The sequence below is a fragment of the Simochromis diagramma genome, unplaced genomic scaffold (assembly GCF_900408965.1).
Source record: "Simochromis diagramma unplaced genomic scaffold, fSimDia1.1 OVJJ01000816.1, whole genome shotgun sequence".
In the NCBI taxonomy this organism is placed as follows: Eukaryota; Metazoa; Chordata; class Actinopteri; order Cichliformes; family Cichlidae; genus Simochromis; species Simochromis diagramma.
In genome coordinates this window covers 3064905-3086356 of record NW_024386908.1, presented here as the reverse complement: position 1 = coordinate 3086356, position 21452 = coordinate 3064905, and the positions used below count along the sequence as shown (strand labels likewise).

The 21452-nt window shown below is 41.6% G+C and overlaps 1 protein-coding gene across 1 annotated transcript; it reads right to left on the bottom strand.

Moving 5' to 3' along the window:
* Window positions 1-405: 405 nt before the first annotated feature.
* Window positions 406-21441, bottom strand: LOC120735584 (ATP-binding cassette sub-family D member 2-like). The gene is made up of 10 exons (XM_040035018.1): window positions 20467-21441; window positions 19784-19964; window positions 19280-19401; window positions 13108-13270; window positions 12414-12508; window positions 9787-9932; window positions 8886-9031; window positions 5320-5404; window positions 4548-4673; window positions 406-4434 (listed from the first exon to the last, which is right to left on the bottom strand). The coding sequence occupies exons 1-10, from the start codon at window positions 21409-21411 to the stop codon at window positions 4230-4232; spliced, it is 2214 nt and encodes a 737-aa protein (XP_039890952.1). The 5' UTR covers window positions 21412-21441; the 3' UTR covers window positions 406-4229.
* Window positions 21442-21452: the final 11 nt, after the last annotated feature.

Below are 21452 nucleotides of genomic sequence, written 5' to 3'. Positions count from 1 at the left end.
TGGCTGCCCATCCCTGATCCTAGTTATGCCAGAGGTTTCTTCCTGTTAAAAGGGAGTTTTTCTTTCCTACTGTTGCTAAGTGCTATTATCATAGGTTTTTTACTTTGCAATATAAAGCGCCTTGAGGCGTCGTTATTTTGTAAGACATAAATAAAACTGAATTGATTTGCTGACAGTTGCATTGATGCTGCTGTACTGGACACATTATGTGATGTCTTTCGTGCACTCCTGACACATTGTCATAATTCCAAAAAGACCAGTATTGCCCAACCTATGATTCTCTGACCTGTGCTAAATTTAAAGAACTATTAAAGCTCATCATGTGGTACAAATATCATCATTTATTTAAGTGTTGAAAGCTGGGCTAAACTCAAGCATTTACTTAAAAGCTGAAAAAGAAGCAAGTTCATTTTTCTGAGGTTGCATTGTATCGTTTTATTTACAAGAAAATACATCTTCATCTCTCAACATAAAGTGATTTTTGATCAGATGACCTTAATGTCGCTCAAGCTCTCTTGATGTAAAGGTTTAAAATACACAGACTCCTACACATGTGTCATATGAGATCCCCAAAAGATGACCTGGGCTACTGTTACTGAAAATTATGTCTTTAACATAATTATGTAATAATTCCAAAGCGTAGTAATCCCTGGATTTAAGGAAGAATCAATGCATGCTGGTCTGTGGTACACAGCAGCCTAATACAAATCCCACAGAAGTACAACATCATTCTCAAACTTACATATAGTCATCCATCTGCTTTTGACAATGTTGAAAATATTGAATCTGGCTGCCCTGTAGCCATGGAATAACATGAAAATGGCCTTTCCCATAATTCCAGTTCACACACCACGCTGTACAGCAGCTCTGAAATGTAACACCACATTGTGGCTCTTGTAAAATGAAATAGCATGCACTATTAACACAGTTATAAAACGACAAGCTGTTAACAAAGAAGAAACTTGTATGATCCAGTGGCGTAGAACTTGCTTCATACATAATCTCTCACTTACATTCAGTCTCTTAATAAACGATGGGGTGAGAAAGGCTGGGAGGGGGTTGGTGAGGTTTATGGGGGGGTTGCACTAGCAAGTAACAGTTCAGTAAGCCACTGCAGAGGCCTGCTGTGTTGTGGGGTTGGAAGAAATGATGAGGTCTCATTCACAAGCCAAAAATTCAATGCAGAGAAATGTTCATAGTCAGACCAGGATCAAGGCAACCACAAACACTGTAGCTGCTTTAACTTTTTTGGCCACTTGGGGGCAGCAGAAACGTGCTTTGACCACTACACTGTCAGATTATTGCCTTCTCTGTGTTGCTAGTTGCCAGCAGGTGAATTTTACGTCCAGCTGATACCAATGTTCACTATCCTGTCCCCTATCATGCGTTTTCATCAATGAATAACTCCACTCAACAGTAAATGAGTGGGTTTAGCCTCAGTTTTGCAGGATGATTGGACGAAAATGATGCAAAAAAAACCCCCCAAATAAATAAAAATCTGACAAAAGAAGAAGAAGACACCTCATCATTTCTTCTCCTGTCTATTCAAGATGAAATACTGGATTTATCGTCTCACTATGCCTGTGAAAATAGCAGGCACTTCTTTGAGCCGACCTCCTTCTTCCAGTTTTACTCGGCACACTCTTGTGTCATTCAGCGGATCATGCGCCTTCCTGTCAACAGAGTCCAAATGAACAAAACGATCGTGTTTCGGGTCAGAAACGTATGCCATCTTGCCGTTTTTGCAAGGCTGTGGTGATGCCCGTGATGCTCTCCCTTACGTACCGGAAGAAAACAGTCTCTTTAATAGAGAGAACATCCCAGATAGGACCTTTAGACATTAAAGAAAAGAAGTGACTCAAATCTTCAAAATCCGTTTTTGCTTTCCAGTCACATTTCTTTGGGGTTTGGGGAGGGGGGGGGGGTTGTCCCACAGAAACCTGGCAGCTCTCACCCTGAGCAGAGCAGCGCTGCATCTAAATGCTCTGAAGTTCTTTTCTTAAACTGTCCCCCAAAAGCCAAGAGGGGAGGTTTCATTGCTGGCATGTAAGCATGGTAGGGACGCAGCTGGGGCTCAGGCAAATCCTGGCATGCAAACCCAACAATATACATTAAAGGTTCCATAAAAGATTAGATAATGCCTGCTTGCTTATATGCCTAAACTTAGACGTCATTTAGCCATTTTTGTCTGAGGATTCTAAGAAGTCCTTGTGTAGACGGAAATACAGCAGTGCACTTGTTGATGATGTACCTGATTGTCCATGCTCTGAGGCTCTGAACACACATATGGTGGAATGTTAACAAAACAGAGGCGTTTTAACAATATAGTGGTATCGTAATCAGTGAGATGGCTTGGTATCATTAGATTGTGCTAGTTAGTCAGGCATGAAACTGGCACTGTTTGAGGCTTATATCCAGCACAGTGTGACAGTTTCACAGAGAAGTCCAGTGTTTCTCCTGTTTTAATTAACATAACGTGTCACAAATAAAAAATACATTTACAGGTTTTCTGCCACACCGTTAAAACATGAGGGAGGCTCATATCGAACATGACCAAAGTTTCAAATATGTGCAAACAATCCCTGTCATCCAAAAGCTCTGATTTCAGACACTTCTATTTATCTATATGAGCCAAAGGAACGCAAGGTGGGTGTTACCTTTTCCAGAATGACGATATCATTATAGAGTAATCTCAGGCACTAAAGCCCCACCCACCTGCTGTTCAGGCTTGCTTATGAGGGGCAGCCAATCAGAGTAAAGTTGGCTCAAAGGTCGGGTGGCCTTTCGGAGAAAGACGCTTGAACAGCTTTTCAGGTTGAAAAAAATGATTATTTTGAACTGTGAATCATGCAAAGCTACGCTAGAATAAAAATATTATTAGAACATTATAATAACCGTAATTGGTCCCCTTTAACTCAGCCCAATCTGAAAAGCAAAGGCAGTCCTGTTTGCAGCTGGTGAACCATATCAAACAGGAGCATTCCAGGTTCGAACCGCGTAAAGAGAGTACATTTATAAAAGCAGTTGTAATCGCAAGTTACCGTCACCACGCAGGAGCGCGGAATCACAACTTTCCATCTTTGTTACCAGCAACTTCACGTGTAAAAACAACCTATTATCTATTATAACTTAATAATTTTAAACAGCTGTAACGTGGAGCATATTCTGGAACATGGTAGAGTATTTAAATACACAAAGTCATCCTTTCATTGCTTGGCAAATATGAATGCTGTCTATGGTGTATGAAACGACTTGCCTCAAACACACATTGTCAAAACACCAAATCATGAACTATCTACTATCGACAATGACTAGTGTGCATCTCTCCAGCAGATTTCCAGAGCCTTACATGGTCACTAATTACTGTTATTGTTTTTCCTCTAATTTGATATCCTTTTGTGTGTGTGTGTGTGTGTGTGTGTGTGTGTGCACTCATCTGCTAAAAAAACCCTCTCCGAGCAGGATGAGCTTGCCCTTCCTCACTGGACCTCTTTATCTCATTGTATTTGTTCAATAAACCAGAAACTTAGAGTTCTGGAGTCAGACCTGCGTCACTAATCGTTCTAATAATAGAGTCGGCATCTGAGCCCATTCCAGTGGTTCATGGACGTGCAACCTAACAAAGCTAACGTGAGGTATAAGGAAACAGATTGTACTGTGGCTCTGCAAAAAAAAAAAGTTAAAATTACATTCGGGAAAACGAAAATCTGCTGCTAAACTGGAATACTGCTTTGGACATCAAAGTGGCTCTAACCTTTAAAAGGTTTTCCAGCTAAATAGCAGCTCCCAGAGCCACCGTGACATGCCCACCTCTGAAAGCAGAGTAAAGTGCTACAAAACAAACAAATTCATCGTCTTGGTTAATTTGGGTGTATCAGTCACGCCACTTTGAGCAGTGGAAGCAAACAGTGTGCATTACAAGCAGCAGGAATACTTGCGAATGCACTTCACTTTCCCCCGCCTCTCAGACTGGAGCAGGGCAAAGGAGAGGGTGAAAAGACGGAGAGGGGAGAGAAGGGAGAGCTCAGAGGCAAAGCTGCCATTAAGAGCTCCCCTGCTTTACCGAGAGGCTCAGGGCGAAAGAAAAAAAAGGGAAAAAAAATTGTACTAACAAACTGATTTCTTTGCCTTTTCATTGCCTCGCACCTCCTCCACCACCCCCAGCTTCTTCTTTTCTCCTCGTCTCAATCCTCCTTTACCCACTCGGATCTCTTCTCACACCTCCCCCCTCACTCCTCAGCTGTTTTTAGGACAGAGTCGTCTCCGAGGATCTTGCAGAGCTCGTTGAGGCGATTCTGCATCTCGGGAATGCCGGCCAGCTGGGTCTCCAGCCGCTGCTTCTCCTCGGTGAGGGAGAGGCGCGTTGCCGTGTCCAGCTGCTCAAAGCGCCAGCCTCCTTCCCCGTCAAACTGCAGCAGGTGGGTGTGGTACTTCCTGGAGGTGGGGAAGAAGGATTAGAAACAAAGAAAAGATTTGCTCCCTACTACAACTCCCAACTACATTAGCATTTATGGACCAAAATATTCCCCCAGTGTGACGAGGCTTACCACAAGGAGGGTCTGTGTGTGATGGAGAGCAGGGAGATGCCGGCATCTTTGGCAGCCTGGAAAATCTTTCCTTCCACGTCAATGCTCACAGCGCTGGTGCACTCATCCAACAGGGCGTATTTAGGCCTGACAGAGGCAGAGGAAATGGTTTTAAGTTGGTGCTATGCATCCACTCCATGCAATCAGATTGGTTATGCTATACACCCATAAACAAGATCCAACTGTTACAGCAGATGAACTATAGTTTTAAAGGGGCAACTTCTAGAGTAGCTTAGCATGATTCCAAGTTCAAAGTAAGCCTATGTTATCTCGTACTAGGCTTCAGTGGAGCTCACTTTATCCTCTGAACTAAGCTGTCTTAGCTTCTTTCTTTAGGGCAGCTTTCCTGTGATTGGCTGCCATTTGAAAACACATGATTTGCAAACAAGAGGGTGTGGCCTCTGAACTCCCAGCCATAGCTGTGTGCCTGTGATAGTCATAATAAAGTCCTCTCTATTAGTCTAAAAGCAAAAGCAAAAAAACCAAAACAAAAAACCATCTAAAACCTGCAGTTTGGCTCACAGGCATTACCTGCATATATACTGATCTCATTATTTGGCCACATTCATTATGAGCATTCACCATTTATAGAGTTGTGCAAATATGTAAACGTTGAAAAAACACACTTTAGTTTACTCTTCAGCATTCAATTTCTTAACAGTAATTCCTTCTGTGAAAACAGCCAATGGGCTACACGCTAAGAAATGTTAACCCACAGGCTTTTTCTCCTTACCTGTGGTAGAACATGCGGGCCATACCCATCCTCTGCTTCTCACCTCCTGACAACACATCCTTCCAGTCCAGCTCAGCATCCCAGCCTGAATAAAAAAGGAGGTATTGCAGAGTAAGCAAGATGTTTTTAAGTGTTCTTTTTTTTTGTAATGAACCTCTGAACTAAAAGATTATCACCAGGGGGCAGGATTTAACTGTTTTTAGCCTTGACCATGAGAGGAAATAATATGTTCGTAAACACTTGTGTGGATCACTCACTGCACCATCTTGTGGTACAAGTTGGTATAACATGAAAGCACAGCCAGACCCTAATTCAGCATCAGCTGTTATCCCTTCAGCACCATACAGAGCTGCAAAAAAGTATTTGCCTGATTGCTTATTTTTGTATATTTGTCACACTTACACGTCTCAAACCACCATCGCACAAATTTTGATACTATACAAAGATAGAGTAAATACAAAATGCAGTTTTTAAATGATGATGTCATCTATTAAGGGAAAACAGCTATCCAAACTAACCATCCTGGGCCACCCTTGTCAGCAGGGCTGCAATCAAGTGTTGCGATGATTCAGTTCAATTCAGTTGAATTCAATGTAATTTATACAGCGTCAAATCACAGCAACAGTCGCCTCAAGGCGCTTTATATTGTAAGGTAGACCCTACAATAATACACACAGAGACAAACCCAACAATCATGACCCCCTATGAGCAAGCACTTTGGCGACAGTGGGAAGGAAAAACTCCCTTTTAACAGGAAGAAACTTCTGGCAGAACCAGGCTTAGGGAGGGGCGGGGCCATCTGCTGCGACCGGTTGGGCTGAGAGAAGGAAGACAGGATAAAAGACATGCTGTGGAAGAGAGCAAGAGATTAACAACAAGTGCAGAGATTCGGTGCAGAGAGGTCTATTAACACATAGTGAGTGAGAAAGGTAACTGAAGAAGAAATACTCAATGCATCATGGGAATCCCCCAGCAGCCTACGCCTATTGCAGCATAACTAAGGGAGGATTCAAGGTCACTTGGTCCAGCCTTAACTATATGCTTTAGCAAAAATGGAGGTTTTAAGCCAAATCTTAAAAGTAGAGATAGATGACTGGCAATGACTCTTTCACAACGCTGTGGAGGAATTCTGTTGCACTTTTCTTCGCAGAATTGATCAAATTTGGCTCCTTTGGACGGTTCTGAGCAGGAGTGGCCTCTTTACGGTCATACTAATGTCTCTCAAACTGGACTTTGAGTAGGCCACTCCAAAACCTTCACTTTGCTTTTTTGAGCCATTCAGAAGTAGAGTTGCTGGTGTGTTTTGGATCATTGTCCTAACTTAAGGGCATTAACTGATTGCTAGACATTCTTCTTCCTCTCTGGTAAAAAGCAGAAATCATGGTTTCATCAACTATAGCAAGTCGTCTTGAAGGAGCAAAGCAGCCCCAGACCATCACACTACCACCACCATGTTTGGCTGTTGGCATGAAATGCTTTGTTAGTTCCAAAAAGTTCAACTTTTGTGTCATCAGCCCACAGAATATTTTACCAAAAGTCTCGCGGATCATCGGGATGTTTTTTGGCAAATGTGAGACGAGCCTTTGTGTTATTTTTGCAAGTGAGGCCTGCAATGCTTTAGATGTTGGAGTGATTTTGGTACGCCAGTCAGTCCTCGGAAGCTTCACCAGGGTTTTCTCCAAGTTTTCTCTAGTTGTGGATAATGGCTCGCACTGTGGTTCACTGGAGTCCAAAGTCTCAGAAATGACCTTGTAACCATTTCCATAGTGATACAGTAGATGCCAATGACCGTGTTACTTATCTGTTCTTTAGATCGTGACATGATGTGTTGCTTTCGAGATCTTTTAGCCCACTTCACTTCATGTCCTATTTAAGTGATTTCTAGATTTAACACGTCTGGCATTATTCTGGGTGTGACTGGTGAAATTGTAAGCAGCTTTCCAAAAAATGTGTCTAATCACATTTAATTTATGATTTAACCAACGGTCCCCAACCCTCAACTCAAGTGTTCTACAGTCTCTATATTTCAAAATGAGATTACAATAGAAGAAAGGGAAGTGTAGATACTTTATAACAGCAGTCCCCAACCCTCGGGCCACGAACCGGTACCAGGCCGTGAGTCGTTTGGTACCGGGCCGCGAGAGTTGAGGCTCGGGTGTGAAATTTCGGGTGTGTTTTAAATTTCGGGTGTGTTTTCAGGGTTTTTATCGGTAACTCAGTTTCCCTGGGTCTTTTCCTGTGTTGTAGTTTTGTGTCTTATTTTGAAAGAAATATTTATGTGTTACCATAGCGACCAGAGAGCATTAAGGGGCAGAGAGGAGGATGTTACTCTCAATGTTGTTGGCACATTTCAGGAGGACACTGCTAATAAAGTTACACAATTACACAGTGAATTCAGATTATTATTATATTCATAAAAATAACAGTTTTCATCTTGGTCGTATCATTTTATTTTGTTGTATTTATCCACGACGCCTTAAAGGGGACTAGGTCCGTGGCGCAAAAAGGCTGGGGACCGCTGATTTAACCTACCTGCACACCTTTTCAAATAAGGCCAGGTAGGTTAGGATAGCTTTAAACATAAAAAAATAAACAAAATCATTTGAAAACTGCATTTTGTATTACATTGTTGCGCTCTACACAGATGTTTTAGAGAAGCAGTAATAGCACTTTTTCAAAGTCTGCTGATAGCTTTAAAAAAGCAACCACAGGAATTTACAACAAGCACATTTTAAGGTGGTGTTAGTTGGATATTGTGGGATTATATATGATGACAGGAAATATTTTTTCTCCTTTGTTATATGAAACATGGAGAAGGCACTTAGAGTTTGATGCCACACAAAAACTAATGAGTAAAATCCATGAAAATGAAAACTGCAATACATGACTTCACATTAAATACTGGACTAAACTGTAAAGAGTTAAAGAGAAGACAAAGACTGTGTGACGGACTAATCATCATATCCTCTTTGGTTATATTGCATGTCTTTGTGAGCCCGTAATAATGTGACTGCATACACGTGGGCTAATTACCATGAGTAACGCAAACCTTTCTAAACTGTTTCACAGTGCAGCTATTCACGCATTAAACCTTCTTGCGGCGCTAAGCTTGGTACAGTAGTTGGTTCACAACAGTGTACCCATTTGTTCTGCAGGAGGGAGAGAACGGCTGCCAATTTGTCACACACTCAAGTTTAGGAAACGCGAGCTCAAGCTCCTGGCTGATGCACACAGTGTGTTTGATCTCAAACACCAGCAAACCTTTTCTTCACAATTAAAGGTTTATAATTAAATGCTTAGGGAGTTTTTTCTTCCCACTGTTGCCAAGTGCTTGCTCACAAGGAGTCATCTGATTGTTGGGGGTTTCTCTGTTTTATTGTAGCGTCTTTATCTTACAATATAAAGTACCTTGTGCTGTGATTTAGTGACAAGGTTCCTTTAGCTCAGTAGTTGATTTTAATTTAGTATGTTGAGTTTTTTTTTCTTATCTGGTGATTGTGTATCTTTTGATTTGTGTGGTGAACTGCTGCTCTTTCATGGATAAATAAAAATAAAAGCTGTCTTACCTCCCTCTCTGTTGACAATGTGATTGAGGTTGACTATGGCTAAGATGACCTCTAGGTCCTTGTCACTCATCCCTCTGGCAGCCATGTCCTCCACCGAGTCTGGGTAGATCACCTGGTCCCGCAGTGAACCTAATGACATGTACGGCCTGGGGAAACATAAATGCACATAAGTTGTATCTGTTATGAGCACTAAAGCTCACAAATTGTGTGACAAAAGCATTTTTAGACACTTAAAGAGGAGGAGCTGAAAGAAAAAGATGTCTGTTTTATAGATAGTGTGTTGGATTCTGTTACAGCTGCCAGCTGGCCATCTCATCCTATGTATAAAATATTTACCGCACTGCAGGAGGGAGTCAGCTATGGGTACGATTACATTTGAAGGTTTGGGTAAGACTGCTTCCCACATGGGCGGCAGATCCTTGGTTTGAATCTCGACTGGTTGGACCATTACCTGCCTGTGCTCTCTGTGTTACCCTCACTCTCTCCTGTCAGAGTTGCTATATTTATTTCACTGTCTCGCTCTAAAATCAACATAAAAATGACAAAAATGTTATCACAATAACAGCTGCTGCTCCAACTGTTGCAGCTCTTGCTATATAGCAATAAAGGAGAGAGGTTACGCATAATGGATAATTACCAAACAACTATAATAATATTTAATTTGATAATATTTATCATATTTAATCATTCTGCAGAGCTAGTATTTTAAACTTAATCTGGACAGTAAATATTTGACTCTGTCCACAGCTCTGGTTTCTCTCTCAGCTGCACAGACACACTCAGGTCCTGTTACAATGGATTAGATTACTGTTACGGTTCACTGGTACAATGATCAAACCCTGCACTTGTTTTGTCTGCCGTGGGACCTGCGATTATTGAGAGTGTGCATTTGTGCGTATACCTCTGAGGGATGTAGAACATATGCTGAGGGGAGGGTTTGTGTAGCCGGCCGCCGTAGACAGGCCACAAGCCGCCGAGGATCCTGAACAGAGAGCTTTTTCCACAACCATTAGGCCCTGTGATCAGTAGGTGCATGCTCTCTTCCACCTGAACGGGAGAGACAATTTATTAATTCTCCTGAAGCAGAGCGGGCTGTCAGTGTAATTACAATGCATCACTAGGCCATAAAGCTGTGGAAAAAGCAGGAGTGGTGTTAAACTGTTACACACAGAAAATATGGGCTCAAATTGTGGTCATAAATATTTTGTATTTGTAAATCAGTTTTGTACTTGTAAATCAGGATTTGTATGAGTAAAAAGAATTTGTGTGTGTAAAAAAGATTTGTATGTATAGCCAAAAAATACAGGTGAAACTCTGCACTCAAGTTTCAACTTACAAATACGAATTTTGACCGTATTTTTCTTCCTTTCAGCTGATTGGTCAATGTCATGTCAATCACAAATGTAACTATCCAATCAGAGAACAGATGGGTTTGGCTGTCGGAGGGACGTTTTTTGAACTGTCCCTGAAAAGCGGTTTTGTATATTGAACACAACTTAAAAAAAAAAAAAAAAAAAATCCAGATGAAAATATATAGAATTTGCAAAATATTATCTTGCACCTGTCAAAAATTTGTATTTAATATCATATTGATATAATAAATGAAAGTATTTATTAAGTATCTTTAGATTTCAGTAAATTGTAGCTAATAAAAGTAAAAAAGCCTGATTAATTAATTAATCAAGGCTAAAGTTCTACATATTTAAGGGCTTGGGCACTTGCGCTACAGGCGCTAGCTAGCTTCTCAAGCGTCACCTTAGCTAATTAAAGTCACTGAGCTCTCATAATAAGGCTTCTGTTTAAGAAGCGCTCTTTTTTTGGTGAATGAAATTCTAGTATTACTTCATTCATATGTAAGTACTAATTTGTAAGTATGGTATATGGCTACAGCTTACTAGCCAAACTAGCTTGTGTTAGCTGATAACTTGGCACGCCCCAATCTCGTATAAATACGCTGATTCTGGCTCAAGATTAAAAACGTAGTGATGTCTATAAGGCAAATCCTTTGAAACATTAGGCCACAGCACACATTACTACTCTATCATTAGTCTTTATAGCTTTAATCCTTTTGCTAACGTGGTTAACCATGGTTTCCATGGCGAGAAACCAAATATAGAGCCTCATTCATAAACGATGGGTAAAAACGTTTCACACACAAATTTATGATTCTTATTTTTTCTATTTTCATGCATGACTATGCATTTCAAAATATATTACACACCACTCTTATTGCTACTTATACTACTGCTAATTATTATTATTTAATTTTGGTCAATATTTACAGTTTTACAAAACGACATTGGCTAAAAATGTTTAGAATTAGAATACAAAACTTAATAATATGATATTAATTTACGTGTTACAATGCAAATTAATAATTGAAAATATGTAGACTTTAAACACACTTTAACAGGGTTATCTTATCATATGGGTCACTCTAAGTTTCATATGAACCTAAATGTCAAAATGTTCCTTTTTTCTTTTACTTGCCACAGTGAGTGTCTCAAGTTAAATGATATTCATCACCCCCATTATTTCAGCCAGCTCTTCATCCTCAGACACTATTACCCATCCTGCTTTTTTGCCTTAGTGAGCATGTTCTTCACCTGTATGCAGCTTGCTGTATGCAGATTACATGCAGTGATCTGTCCCATAAATCTTGCAGTAGTTTTGCATGTGCACTTGTTTTTTCGTGCAGGGTAAGAACTAAAAACAAAAAAGAACTTAAAAGAAAAAGATCTTCAGTTCTTCAAAAAACTGCCATTTAAAGTTTGTGTATGATATTTATATTGAAGCTGACATTTTTTAGCACAGCATCAGCGTCTTTTTCCGTTATCAGCTCTTGTTTAACGACCTCAGGCCAACATATATAATTGGAGCCTGGTGCAGTCTGCACAGAGGTCTGTTTGCCTGTGGTGTTTGAAAGAGATAAGCTATTCTTATTCATTTGTAATAATTACAAAAGCTGATTCTTTTGATGTCTCAAAAAGCATTTTTATCAAAAACATCATTATGTCAGTGTTTCCTATTGTTGCCTCCTAACAAAAGAAGTCAGCAGGTCAGAACTGGAATAAGAGACACGTTTTGTCTGGTATCAAATTATCAGCGATGAAATCATGCTAACTCAATTATCCACGTATAAAGAACAGATGAAAGGATCAGCAGACCCTCAGCCACTTTTGAGTGAAAAAAACAGAACCTGTGCTGAATGGATGAGCAGATCTTTGCAGCAGATTCACATCTATGATATGAGCGTTGTGCATTATACCCTGCATCCAAATAAAACTGGAACGTCTGATCTGTGATTTCCACCACCATGAAATCCTCATGAGGTGAATATAGTAGTGAAAATCCAGAGGGGAGCAACAAGTTGAGACCCAAAGGATGTATCTGCTTTCTAATGAGACCCTGGGCCATTGTTTTTAAATGCTAATAAATTCTACAGGGACCAAAATCCTCAGGAGTGAAGTCAGAGGGGCCTGGACTATCAGTTAAAGTGGAGCTCAGAAGGAAAAAAAGATCAGCCACCTTGAAGTTTAGGCAAGATACTACAACGTCTCCGTTTGGTGTGATAATCGGGACGTTCTCACACACGATGCCCTTGTCCACATCAATCACTTCGCCTGCAGAAACACAGAAACAGAGAAAAAGGATCAGGAACTACAGTGATTGTGTATTAGAGTAACTGATTGGACTCTGTGTCTTTACCACTTCACTTATTCATTAGCTTAGCATTACCCTCTAACATAAGATGCTTTCTATTAGAGTGTATCCAACCTTTGGCCATTTAGTTTATTGATTTCTTATAATGTAAGCTGATCTGTAAGCTGGCCCAGATAAGGTTTGTGCAATTCATAAAATCTGGTCAAACATTATAAATTAGCAGCAAAACTTGAGCCTGAAGTTAGCATGTAAGACAAATTCTGTTATTGATTTCAGTGAGGCAACTGCCGAAGCTATATGCTATAACTCATTGCTGATTGTTGCTAATTTGGACAACAGAATGGATCGAATGATTGTTGGCAGACAGATGTTGTTGGGGAATAAACTGAGCGTTTACCATTGACTATGTTTTGACCTGAACCAAATCAAAGCCTACTCCGGGCTTCAGGTAGCAGAAGTGGTAAAAGCAACAGAGGTTGTTGTGATGGCAACCTCTTCCTCTTCTGTTTTTTTTTTTTTTTTTGTACAGACAAAGAGGTGTGTGTACACTGCTAGCTACCCTTTATTTCCAGCGGTCCGTCTATGTGCATCTCAGGCTTGCTCTTCTTCTCCGTCGTCGTTGTGGCTGACACAGACGAGCGCTTGTAAATGCCCTTCTGGACGTCCTCGAATACGACAAACATGTTGTGGACCCTCGCAGTGTAGCCTGCCAGCTCCGTGACCTGTCCCAACAAACACACACGGGTCAGTCCATCTCTGGTAGATGTTGGTGTCACCACCATTGTGATAAAGATCACGATCATGGTGATGTGCCTGATAAAAATGTGACTCCATGAGTGCAGGACTTGGAACATTGATCCTAAGCTAGGTTTCATTTTAACCTCGGCTGCTGCATCTGCAATAGCCATAAAGTACATTCAGTGCCCCCGTTAACAGGAAGTTGTTCCTCCTCAATATCTCCTGGTGCTTGCTTATATTAAATAATTAAGGTTTTTATATGTTCTGATGAAGGCCACAAGGCTATAACATTAACATGTCTGCTGGCATGGCCAAAACAAATTGGCAAAATGAAGATCTGTCAATACATTTCCCTAAAGTTTGTGTCAGTAGACAAGCAGACTTAGAAAAAGGTTTTGAATCTGTGTAAAATATAAAATCAGAAAACAGAAAAACAGAATGAAATCATGTACAAATTGCATAAACCTGTATTTTACTCACAAAAAACCCCCCAGAAAACATATCAAATGTTTGAGACTACTCATTCGTTAAGGCTGGGGTGGGTACTCATTCAAAATGAAACTTTTCTGCAGTCAGGGGAATCTAAATCTGACTAAAGACAGGGACCATCTGGAGTGTTATCAGTGTTCAGTTTAAAAGCCTCTCTGATGATATGAGGGTGTTTTAGTGCCTGTGGAATTGGCAGCGTGCACATCTGAACAGGCACTATAAATGTTGAAAGCTATATCCAGGTTTTAGAGAAACATTTGCTCCCATCGAGATGACGTCTTTTTCAGGCAAGACCTTGCACATTTCAGCAAGACAATACTAAAGCACATAAAATATCTTTCAGAATCTGGAGGCTGAACTTTTTACCAGATGACAAAGGCCCAGAACTGTTGAGCAGCTAGAATCGTATGAGACAAGAAGGGGACAACATCCCTCTGCCTGAAGTCCAGCAGCCGCTCTCATCAGTTCCCAGACTTTTACAGTTGTTAAACGAAGAGGCTGTACCACACAGTGGTAAACATAACTTCTTTGTGAGGCATTGCTGCCATCAAATTCAAAATAAGCTCATATTTTCTTAAACTGCTACATTTTCTCAGTTTGTGTTTTGATGTTTTTTGTTTCCCATATGCAATTTTGAAATGAATTAAAATGACAGATTTATAAGATTAAAAAATCATTGCATTTTGTTTTTACTCACATCTTACAAGGCGTAGCAACTTTTCCTTACTGTTTGTGTGTGCTTTTGGATTAGATATATCATATATTTGCTTTTCCTCTTGTGGTTCTTTGCACCGTGATAACAGGCATGCACGCAGATTCCCCACATAGCTCAAAAGAAAACAAAACAAAACAACAACCCTACTTCCACTTCCAATGTTCAATTTTTATCCAGACCACATCTCACTGAGATCATAATTTCACTTCACTTAACCAGCTCTAAATGTCATCCTTAAATAATTACTACTTATTCTGTATTTTCACCTTGTATTCATCTACCTCTTCCTGGATTTTAAAAAGAGATTTTTGTAAATATGATCATAAAATTAGTAAAATAATACATTTACTGCTGAGGCAACAGAGGAAAGGAGCCAAATGTGTTTACAGGCACCTGGAGAGTGTTTATTTTCGCTTTCTGTGGTGCACCCTGCAGTGAGACAATGCCAGCTGTTGACACAGCTTGATTATTTTAAACATCGAGCACCATTTCTGAGAATTCATGGACACCGTGCAGGGCGGCGGACCGGCTCAAACTCATTCAACCAGTTATATTTCTACTCGTGTGCTGGTTAGCCCAGTGGCTGCCAAAGTTCAACAGCATAGCAATATATATTAGGGGTGCAACGATACACAAAATTCACGGTTCGGTTCGATACTTTGGTGTCACGGTTTGATATTTTTTCGATACAAAAAAATGTTCATGCTTTTTTAATTTGTCATTTATTAAAATTATAAATATATATTTTAACTCAAAAGTACAGTTTTTAAATTTAATGTTGCTGAAACAACAAAGTAATAAAAAAATAAATCTATCTGATTGAGGAATCACTCATCTTTGGAAAAGAGAGTTTATTACAGAGAAATGGCTCTTTCCAAAATAAAAGCTATACTATACGCTTCTTGGGTATATTCTCAGCAGCATATTAAACCTATCAGGTCCCCATAAGGAGAATCATGTGCTAACGGCTGTCTAAATGACCCGGGTAAAGTTTGTAGCATGGGCTTGTTGTTTTTGTCTGCTTCCACTTGTCTTTGCACTAGGATGATGTCAGCGTAAATGTGCAGTCATATCCATTGTGTTCCCACTAGTGCTGTCAGCGTTAATCTGAAATGACGTTAACGCCACAACACGGCTAATCTCCGTTAACGAGCTACCGCGGATCGCCCCGTGCGTGGGGCTGGACAGCGTCAACACGTTAACGAGCAAACTGCACTAACGCAGTAGTTCCCCACCCATGTAATTGAGCATTGCGTGGCACATCCGACACACTGTTTTACTTTAGTCCATGACACGCTTACCTTCAGGGTCATACTTCACACGAAGACCAAAACAGTTCCAAAGGCCAGATCTGAATGAGGGTGGGGGAGGTTCAATTTGCCATGTTGCAAGGAGATTAGCTTCTGTCTTGCTAGCATGCGCTGCGCTCAGTGGATCTGCGCTCGACTACTCCGCCTAGGTTGCACTGTCGAGCGCAGATCCACTGAGCTCTCAACACAGACAGCCTCGTCAGAAGAAAAGTTGATAAAATAAATTAAAAATGTTGTATTGTTCGATACATATGCTACCGAACCAAAAGCACTGTATCGAACGGTTCAATATCAATACGAGTATCGTTGCACCCCTAATATATATGCAGCTTCAGTTTATTTTATTATGAGCCTCATTAACAGCACCAAAAAAACCCACTGGGAAAAAGAACCACAGCCCTGCATAATGACATCTCACATTTCAACATAAGTATAGCAATGATTACAAAACACACACATTTGTGTTCTTTATAGTCTGCCTTTGTTCAAAATCCCTGATGAAAACATGCTGTTTGACTCATTTTTTGTCTTAGTAATTAGTTCAACTTTTGCATGATATATCACCCAAATGTTAGTCCGATTGAATTTTTCTTGCTTTTGCTAAAATAAAGTGACCTCCTAAAGCCGGGAACACGCTGTAATAATGCAAAATCCGTTTTGTACAAAGCAATTGGACATCTTATGCAAGAGAGATCCTTTTGATATGGCTGTATATAAGTAAACAATACGTAAGTAATCAGTTTAAATATTTAACCAGCCTAGACATTCATGCAGCATTGTCCTGAATTCCCCAAAAAACATACTGGGGCAAGTTAAATACCACTAAAACCATCACATCCACTATTCTGGTTTAGAATCAAGCAAACCTGAGCTTTTCTTTGCTTGAGCTTTTTAAACATGACGAAATTTTCAAATACTGGAGTCAGCATATGTGCAAGTAACCCCTGTGTGTTTCTTTTTTTGAAATCTTGGGTTTCTATGATGTCAGTGAGAGGGGATGTCCCTAATATGGTCATCTCAGAAGAGGGGCAATCACATGAAAATGCCCCCCGCCAGTAGAAGTTAATAAGGATTATTTTGAATTGTGACTCACATGAAGCTAATCTAGCAGCAGAATAGATCCCTTTAACTAACACCCAGCTGCAGATTAAATGAGACCTGACTGCCCACTCGTAAACACGGCCCTGTTCTGAAGACCAGACAAGGCAGGTGCTGTAATCTGGTGCTTGCTGGGTTTTTCGGTGTGCTCAGCAGGTGTATTAGCAAATACAGCCGCTTCATCCTTTCTGATTGGCCTAAAAAGAGTTCAAGTAAATGCTGTTGATCTTTCAGCTCTGCAGAAGTGCAGAGCTGAAAGATCAACAGATGGAGGATTATTTGCAGCTAAGCTGAGCTCTGAGAGAAGGAGCTCTCAAAACACACACACAAGCGCTGGGTTTCACTGACCTATAGTGACACGAGAGTGATGGTGGATTCACTCTTCAGGAAGTGAGGCCCTCTGTGTTCAGTTCTGTTCCCATAATAGAATTCCAAGCAGTGTAACACATACAGCATCAGAGCACCAACCTGACCCAGTTCTGTTTTTTACTTAGTCACTGGATCATGTGCTGATAGAACAGGGTGCCAATTTTAATGTACACGAGTGAACTACTGTGTTGTGTGTGAGGTTGGTAGATATTAGCCAGCACATCTTCATGTCTGTGTGCTTTTCACATAAAAATAAAAAACAAAACGGGGACTTTTAGTCTTACCTTGTTATTGTGGAACAAAGAACAAAAACAACAGCAAAGCTTTTTAAGATGAGTAACAAACTACTGCAAGGTAGGACTTGTCATGGGCCAATCTGACTGCACACACACACACTCCTCCATATTAAATAGGCAGAGTGTGTGGAGGCGTGAGCTGGGCACGCTGCCTCAGGAATGTGCTCCATCCCTGCTGTCTGTCAAACTGCACACACACACACATCTCTTGGCCTTGCACGCAGGGGCACGCCGCAATGCATCTCAAGCCACACGCGCACACGTGCTCAAAACAGAAGTGCATGCAGGCTTAAACTCGTATCCCCCGGGAACGTGTTTTTCACAATAAAATGATAATCATGGTGTGAAGAAGGTGGCATGATGGGAAATTCTTTAGCACGGGTGAAACAGTTAAGGAAGCTCACAGCCAACCGCAAGCACATCGAACCAGTTTCATTTCCTCCTCTTTGACGCTGTTTCGGGCTGCTGACAGTCAAGTTACTCGCTGACAGGCATGAGATAAACCCGCCAGATCTTTGCTCAAATATTCCACATTTTTATAAAGGGAATTATCAAAAAGCCTGGGATAGTACACGCCAACACACAGGGTGGCACGTGATCAAAAGTGCAGCAGTACTAATGAGCTGCAGTGCAACACAGCTTCAGCACAAATGTGCTGCAACCAAATCCTCTTATGGACTTCAAAATGTAGCCTGAGAGAGAGAGAGAGAATGAACTGGTCTTGCAATTTCTTTCTTTCTTTCTTTCTTTTTGGATTAAAGTGCAATGAAAGATCAGGGATTTGGCTATCAATGAACAAGGTCTTTCATTCAGCTTTTTTTCTCTCTTGTTTTTCCTTTTTCATGCTGCGTGGTGAGTTTTGCAAGAAGAAGAAGAAGGAGAGAGATGGACATAAATCAATCCGACATTCTTGATGTCCACTCGTCCATGTACACATGGGCCACCGGAACGACCCACCGATGCTCAAACCTGCCCGGTTTATTTCTTCAAGAAGGCATTTTTACTGACATCTGAGCCAAAAAACTGCAAAGTTGTGACACTCTGTACAGTCTTGGGTACTTCCTACTGTTCAGACGGACAATTAAACCTAAAAAGCTGCCAGATATGTTGTGAAAGAACAAAATGCTGAATGATTATAAGTTTAAATAAGCGCAAAAGACCTTTTCTTTTATGAAACTTCTGCTGCACTGCAATTGACTCTCAAACACATCATTTGCAGGATATAACACGTATTCAAAAGGCAACATTCATAAATTTCCATCTTAAACAGCAAAAATCTGTTATTAACAGATTAATCACTTGTTCATACAGTCTCTAACTTATCCAAAAATAATGAAAAATCTGTAATTTAATGCCTTAAAAGGGAAGCATTCCACATGTTGCTTTTCTGGACTCTACTAGAGCAGCTTTGCATAATTCACTTCATGCACAGGATGAAAGAAGTCCCCTCTCCCTTTAACCCAGCTTGTCTTCTGATTGGCTGGCCTTTGCAAACAGCAGGTCTGGACAGGAGGTTGGACTCACAGCCAGAGCTGTGTGCCTCAGATGACTAGATTATTAACATCAGAGTTGCTGCAACTTTCAGAATGGACGAGTATGAAATGCAGGTGTGCATGAGAGATCAGTGTAAGATGTGGGCCTGTGAGTCTCAGTTATGAAGTTTTCTGATTGAAAATGACAGCAAAGTTGTGTTAAATTCAGCATACTACGGTGCACCTCTTTGTAGGAGGACATGATCCTCTCAATGGCATCAGCTCCTGAGGCCAAGAGGTTACGTGCGGTGGTGAACGCCTCCGTTCTCTCGCTCACCATCACCTGGGTCTGACCGTCAGCTGTTTCTATAAGGGTGGAAAGACAGGCACAAGACATGGGACAGCGAGCAGAACAATTAACTTCGGGACCTCAAAAGACAAAACAGAGCTTTGTGTGTCAGCGGTGCGAAACACATTTTCACACTTTCACCTGGGAGCATAAGGATACGATGGAAAAAGGTTCATTAAATATCTGTAGGTACAGTGTAATAAGGGACTCGGTTACAGGCTTATTATTGATGCTGAGAGCTCATCAGGGAGGTGTGGGAGGCAGCTACTGTTTTCACACATGCTAATCAGCTCCCGCTGGTAGAGCAAGCAGTAACTACAGTTATTATAGTTGCACTTAAAAGGCTTAACAAGCACAAGACTCGTGCTAGGGTAACGCTACACCTAACCAACTCCCTACCGCTGTCAGCGAAGCCGGTGGCTGTGATGATGGGCACGGCCACCATGACGAGCCCGGCGCCGCTCCACACGTACTTCATGAGGAACTGCTCGATCATGATGTACCAGAGCCGTTTGGACAGGATCAGGTTCATCTGGTCCGCCAGAGCCCGGTAGCACTTCTGCAGCTGACACATCTCCACCTGCAGCGGGCGGTACATCAGAACATGAAGCAACACAGGCATTTCCCAACTCTCTGTGTGATCTGTGAAAAAGGCCGTGCAGTAGAATTTCTTCAAGATAATAGTAAAGGCTTTCACACTGATGCTCTTTCAGAATAAAAATAGCTTTAGTCAATAAAGTTAAAACTAACTCTGCTGCTAATCTTTGTGCCGGCTCTTATAGCATATTTGTGATCCTAACAGCCTCAAGCAGCAGTAGATGGAACATTGTTATGGATATGACCATTCATCTTAGCTGGCCATCCTCAAAGACCTACCTCTAAAGTTACCGCTTCACCCATAGTAATTACATTGGTGTCTACAGATTGTAAATGTGTTATGCATTTCACACGTAACGTGGCACATCCGGGCACAGACACTTCCTAATAAATAAACACAATAATGATCGTGTGGCTGCACATAACTCCCACACCGCTTCCATTCTGCAGCTAGCACTCACATGCCCACATCCGTCTCTGCATACCTTGTGTCCTCTGTAGAAAGCTATTTCCTCAGCATTAGCAATGATCCTAGAGTGCACATAGCGCAGGTAGCCCTTCCTGTGAGCCTCTTCGGCCACCAGCTTGCCAAATTTGGGCGAGCATGCACGCAGGACTTTAGCCGTGGCAAACACCACGAGCCCTGCCAGCAGGGTCGGACCGGAGGCGTTGGCCCCCCTGGACCTGGCGGTCTGAATCAACGTGTAGGAGGTCAGCATCACATCCAGTATAGGCTTGGTGAGGTTAGAATAGAGATGGGCCACGGACTGGGAGAACATCATCACGTCCTCGGTGAGAGACTGGTCCGGATTGGCGAGCCTCCCGTCCATGTTGCTGACTTTGTAGTAGGTCTGATTGGTGAAGTAGGTCCGATAGGCATGGTTCACTAGCCGGGTGCGGAAGGCCAGAGCCAGTTTGCACTCCAGGTACCGGATGGCGCTGTTGACGAACGTGGCCGGGATTGCAATGAGGAGCCATTTGATCAGCTGGATGATGAAGCGTTTGGGTTTTTTCTCCACGATCGTTTTGACTATCTTGCCGTCCAAGCTGGCAACGTAAATAGAGAGAAACGTCCTAGATATCAGCGCCACCGAGTGCAAAGAGAGCAAAGCGAGCTCTCTGGAAACGAGCTTGGGAAAGAGGATTTTACCAAGTTCCAGGATCTGCTTGAAAAACTCAGCATTTACCCCCGGGGATTGTTTCCTATCAATCACAGCATCCGTTTGAGTCTTTCCCGAGCAAGTGGAGCCGTTCTCCGCCTTTGAAGCCCGGTGATTGCTCCCAGGACCTTTGTTTTTGCAGAGCTGCTTGCAGATGATGGGGTACAGCGTTCTGACACCGTATGCAGCAGCCGCAAGAAACACGGCTCGCTTCGCCGCGGCCGTGCGGTCCCATCTCACTTTAGACGCCGCATCGAGGATGTTGGACATTTTTCAACCGTTAGTCGTCTCTGCAACCAGCCCTTACTACA

What these genes read in the sequence shown, in the direction of transcription:
- LOC120735584 (XM_040035018.1), bottom strand. Translation starts at nt 21,411, where the DNA reads ATGTCCAACATCCTCGATGCGGCGTCTAAAGTGAGATGGGACCGCACG. An exon ending in TATCTTGCCTAAACTTCAAG is followed by an intron (nt 9,933 to 12,413) that starts GTGGCTGATCTT and finishes TCTCCCGTTCAG; the next exon opens with GTGGAAGAGAGCATGCACCT. An exon ending in ATGTTCTACATCCCTCAGAG is followed by an intron (nt 9,032 to 9,786) that starts GTATACGCACAA and finishes ATGTTTCCCCAG; the next exon opens with GCCGTACATGTCATTAGGTT.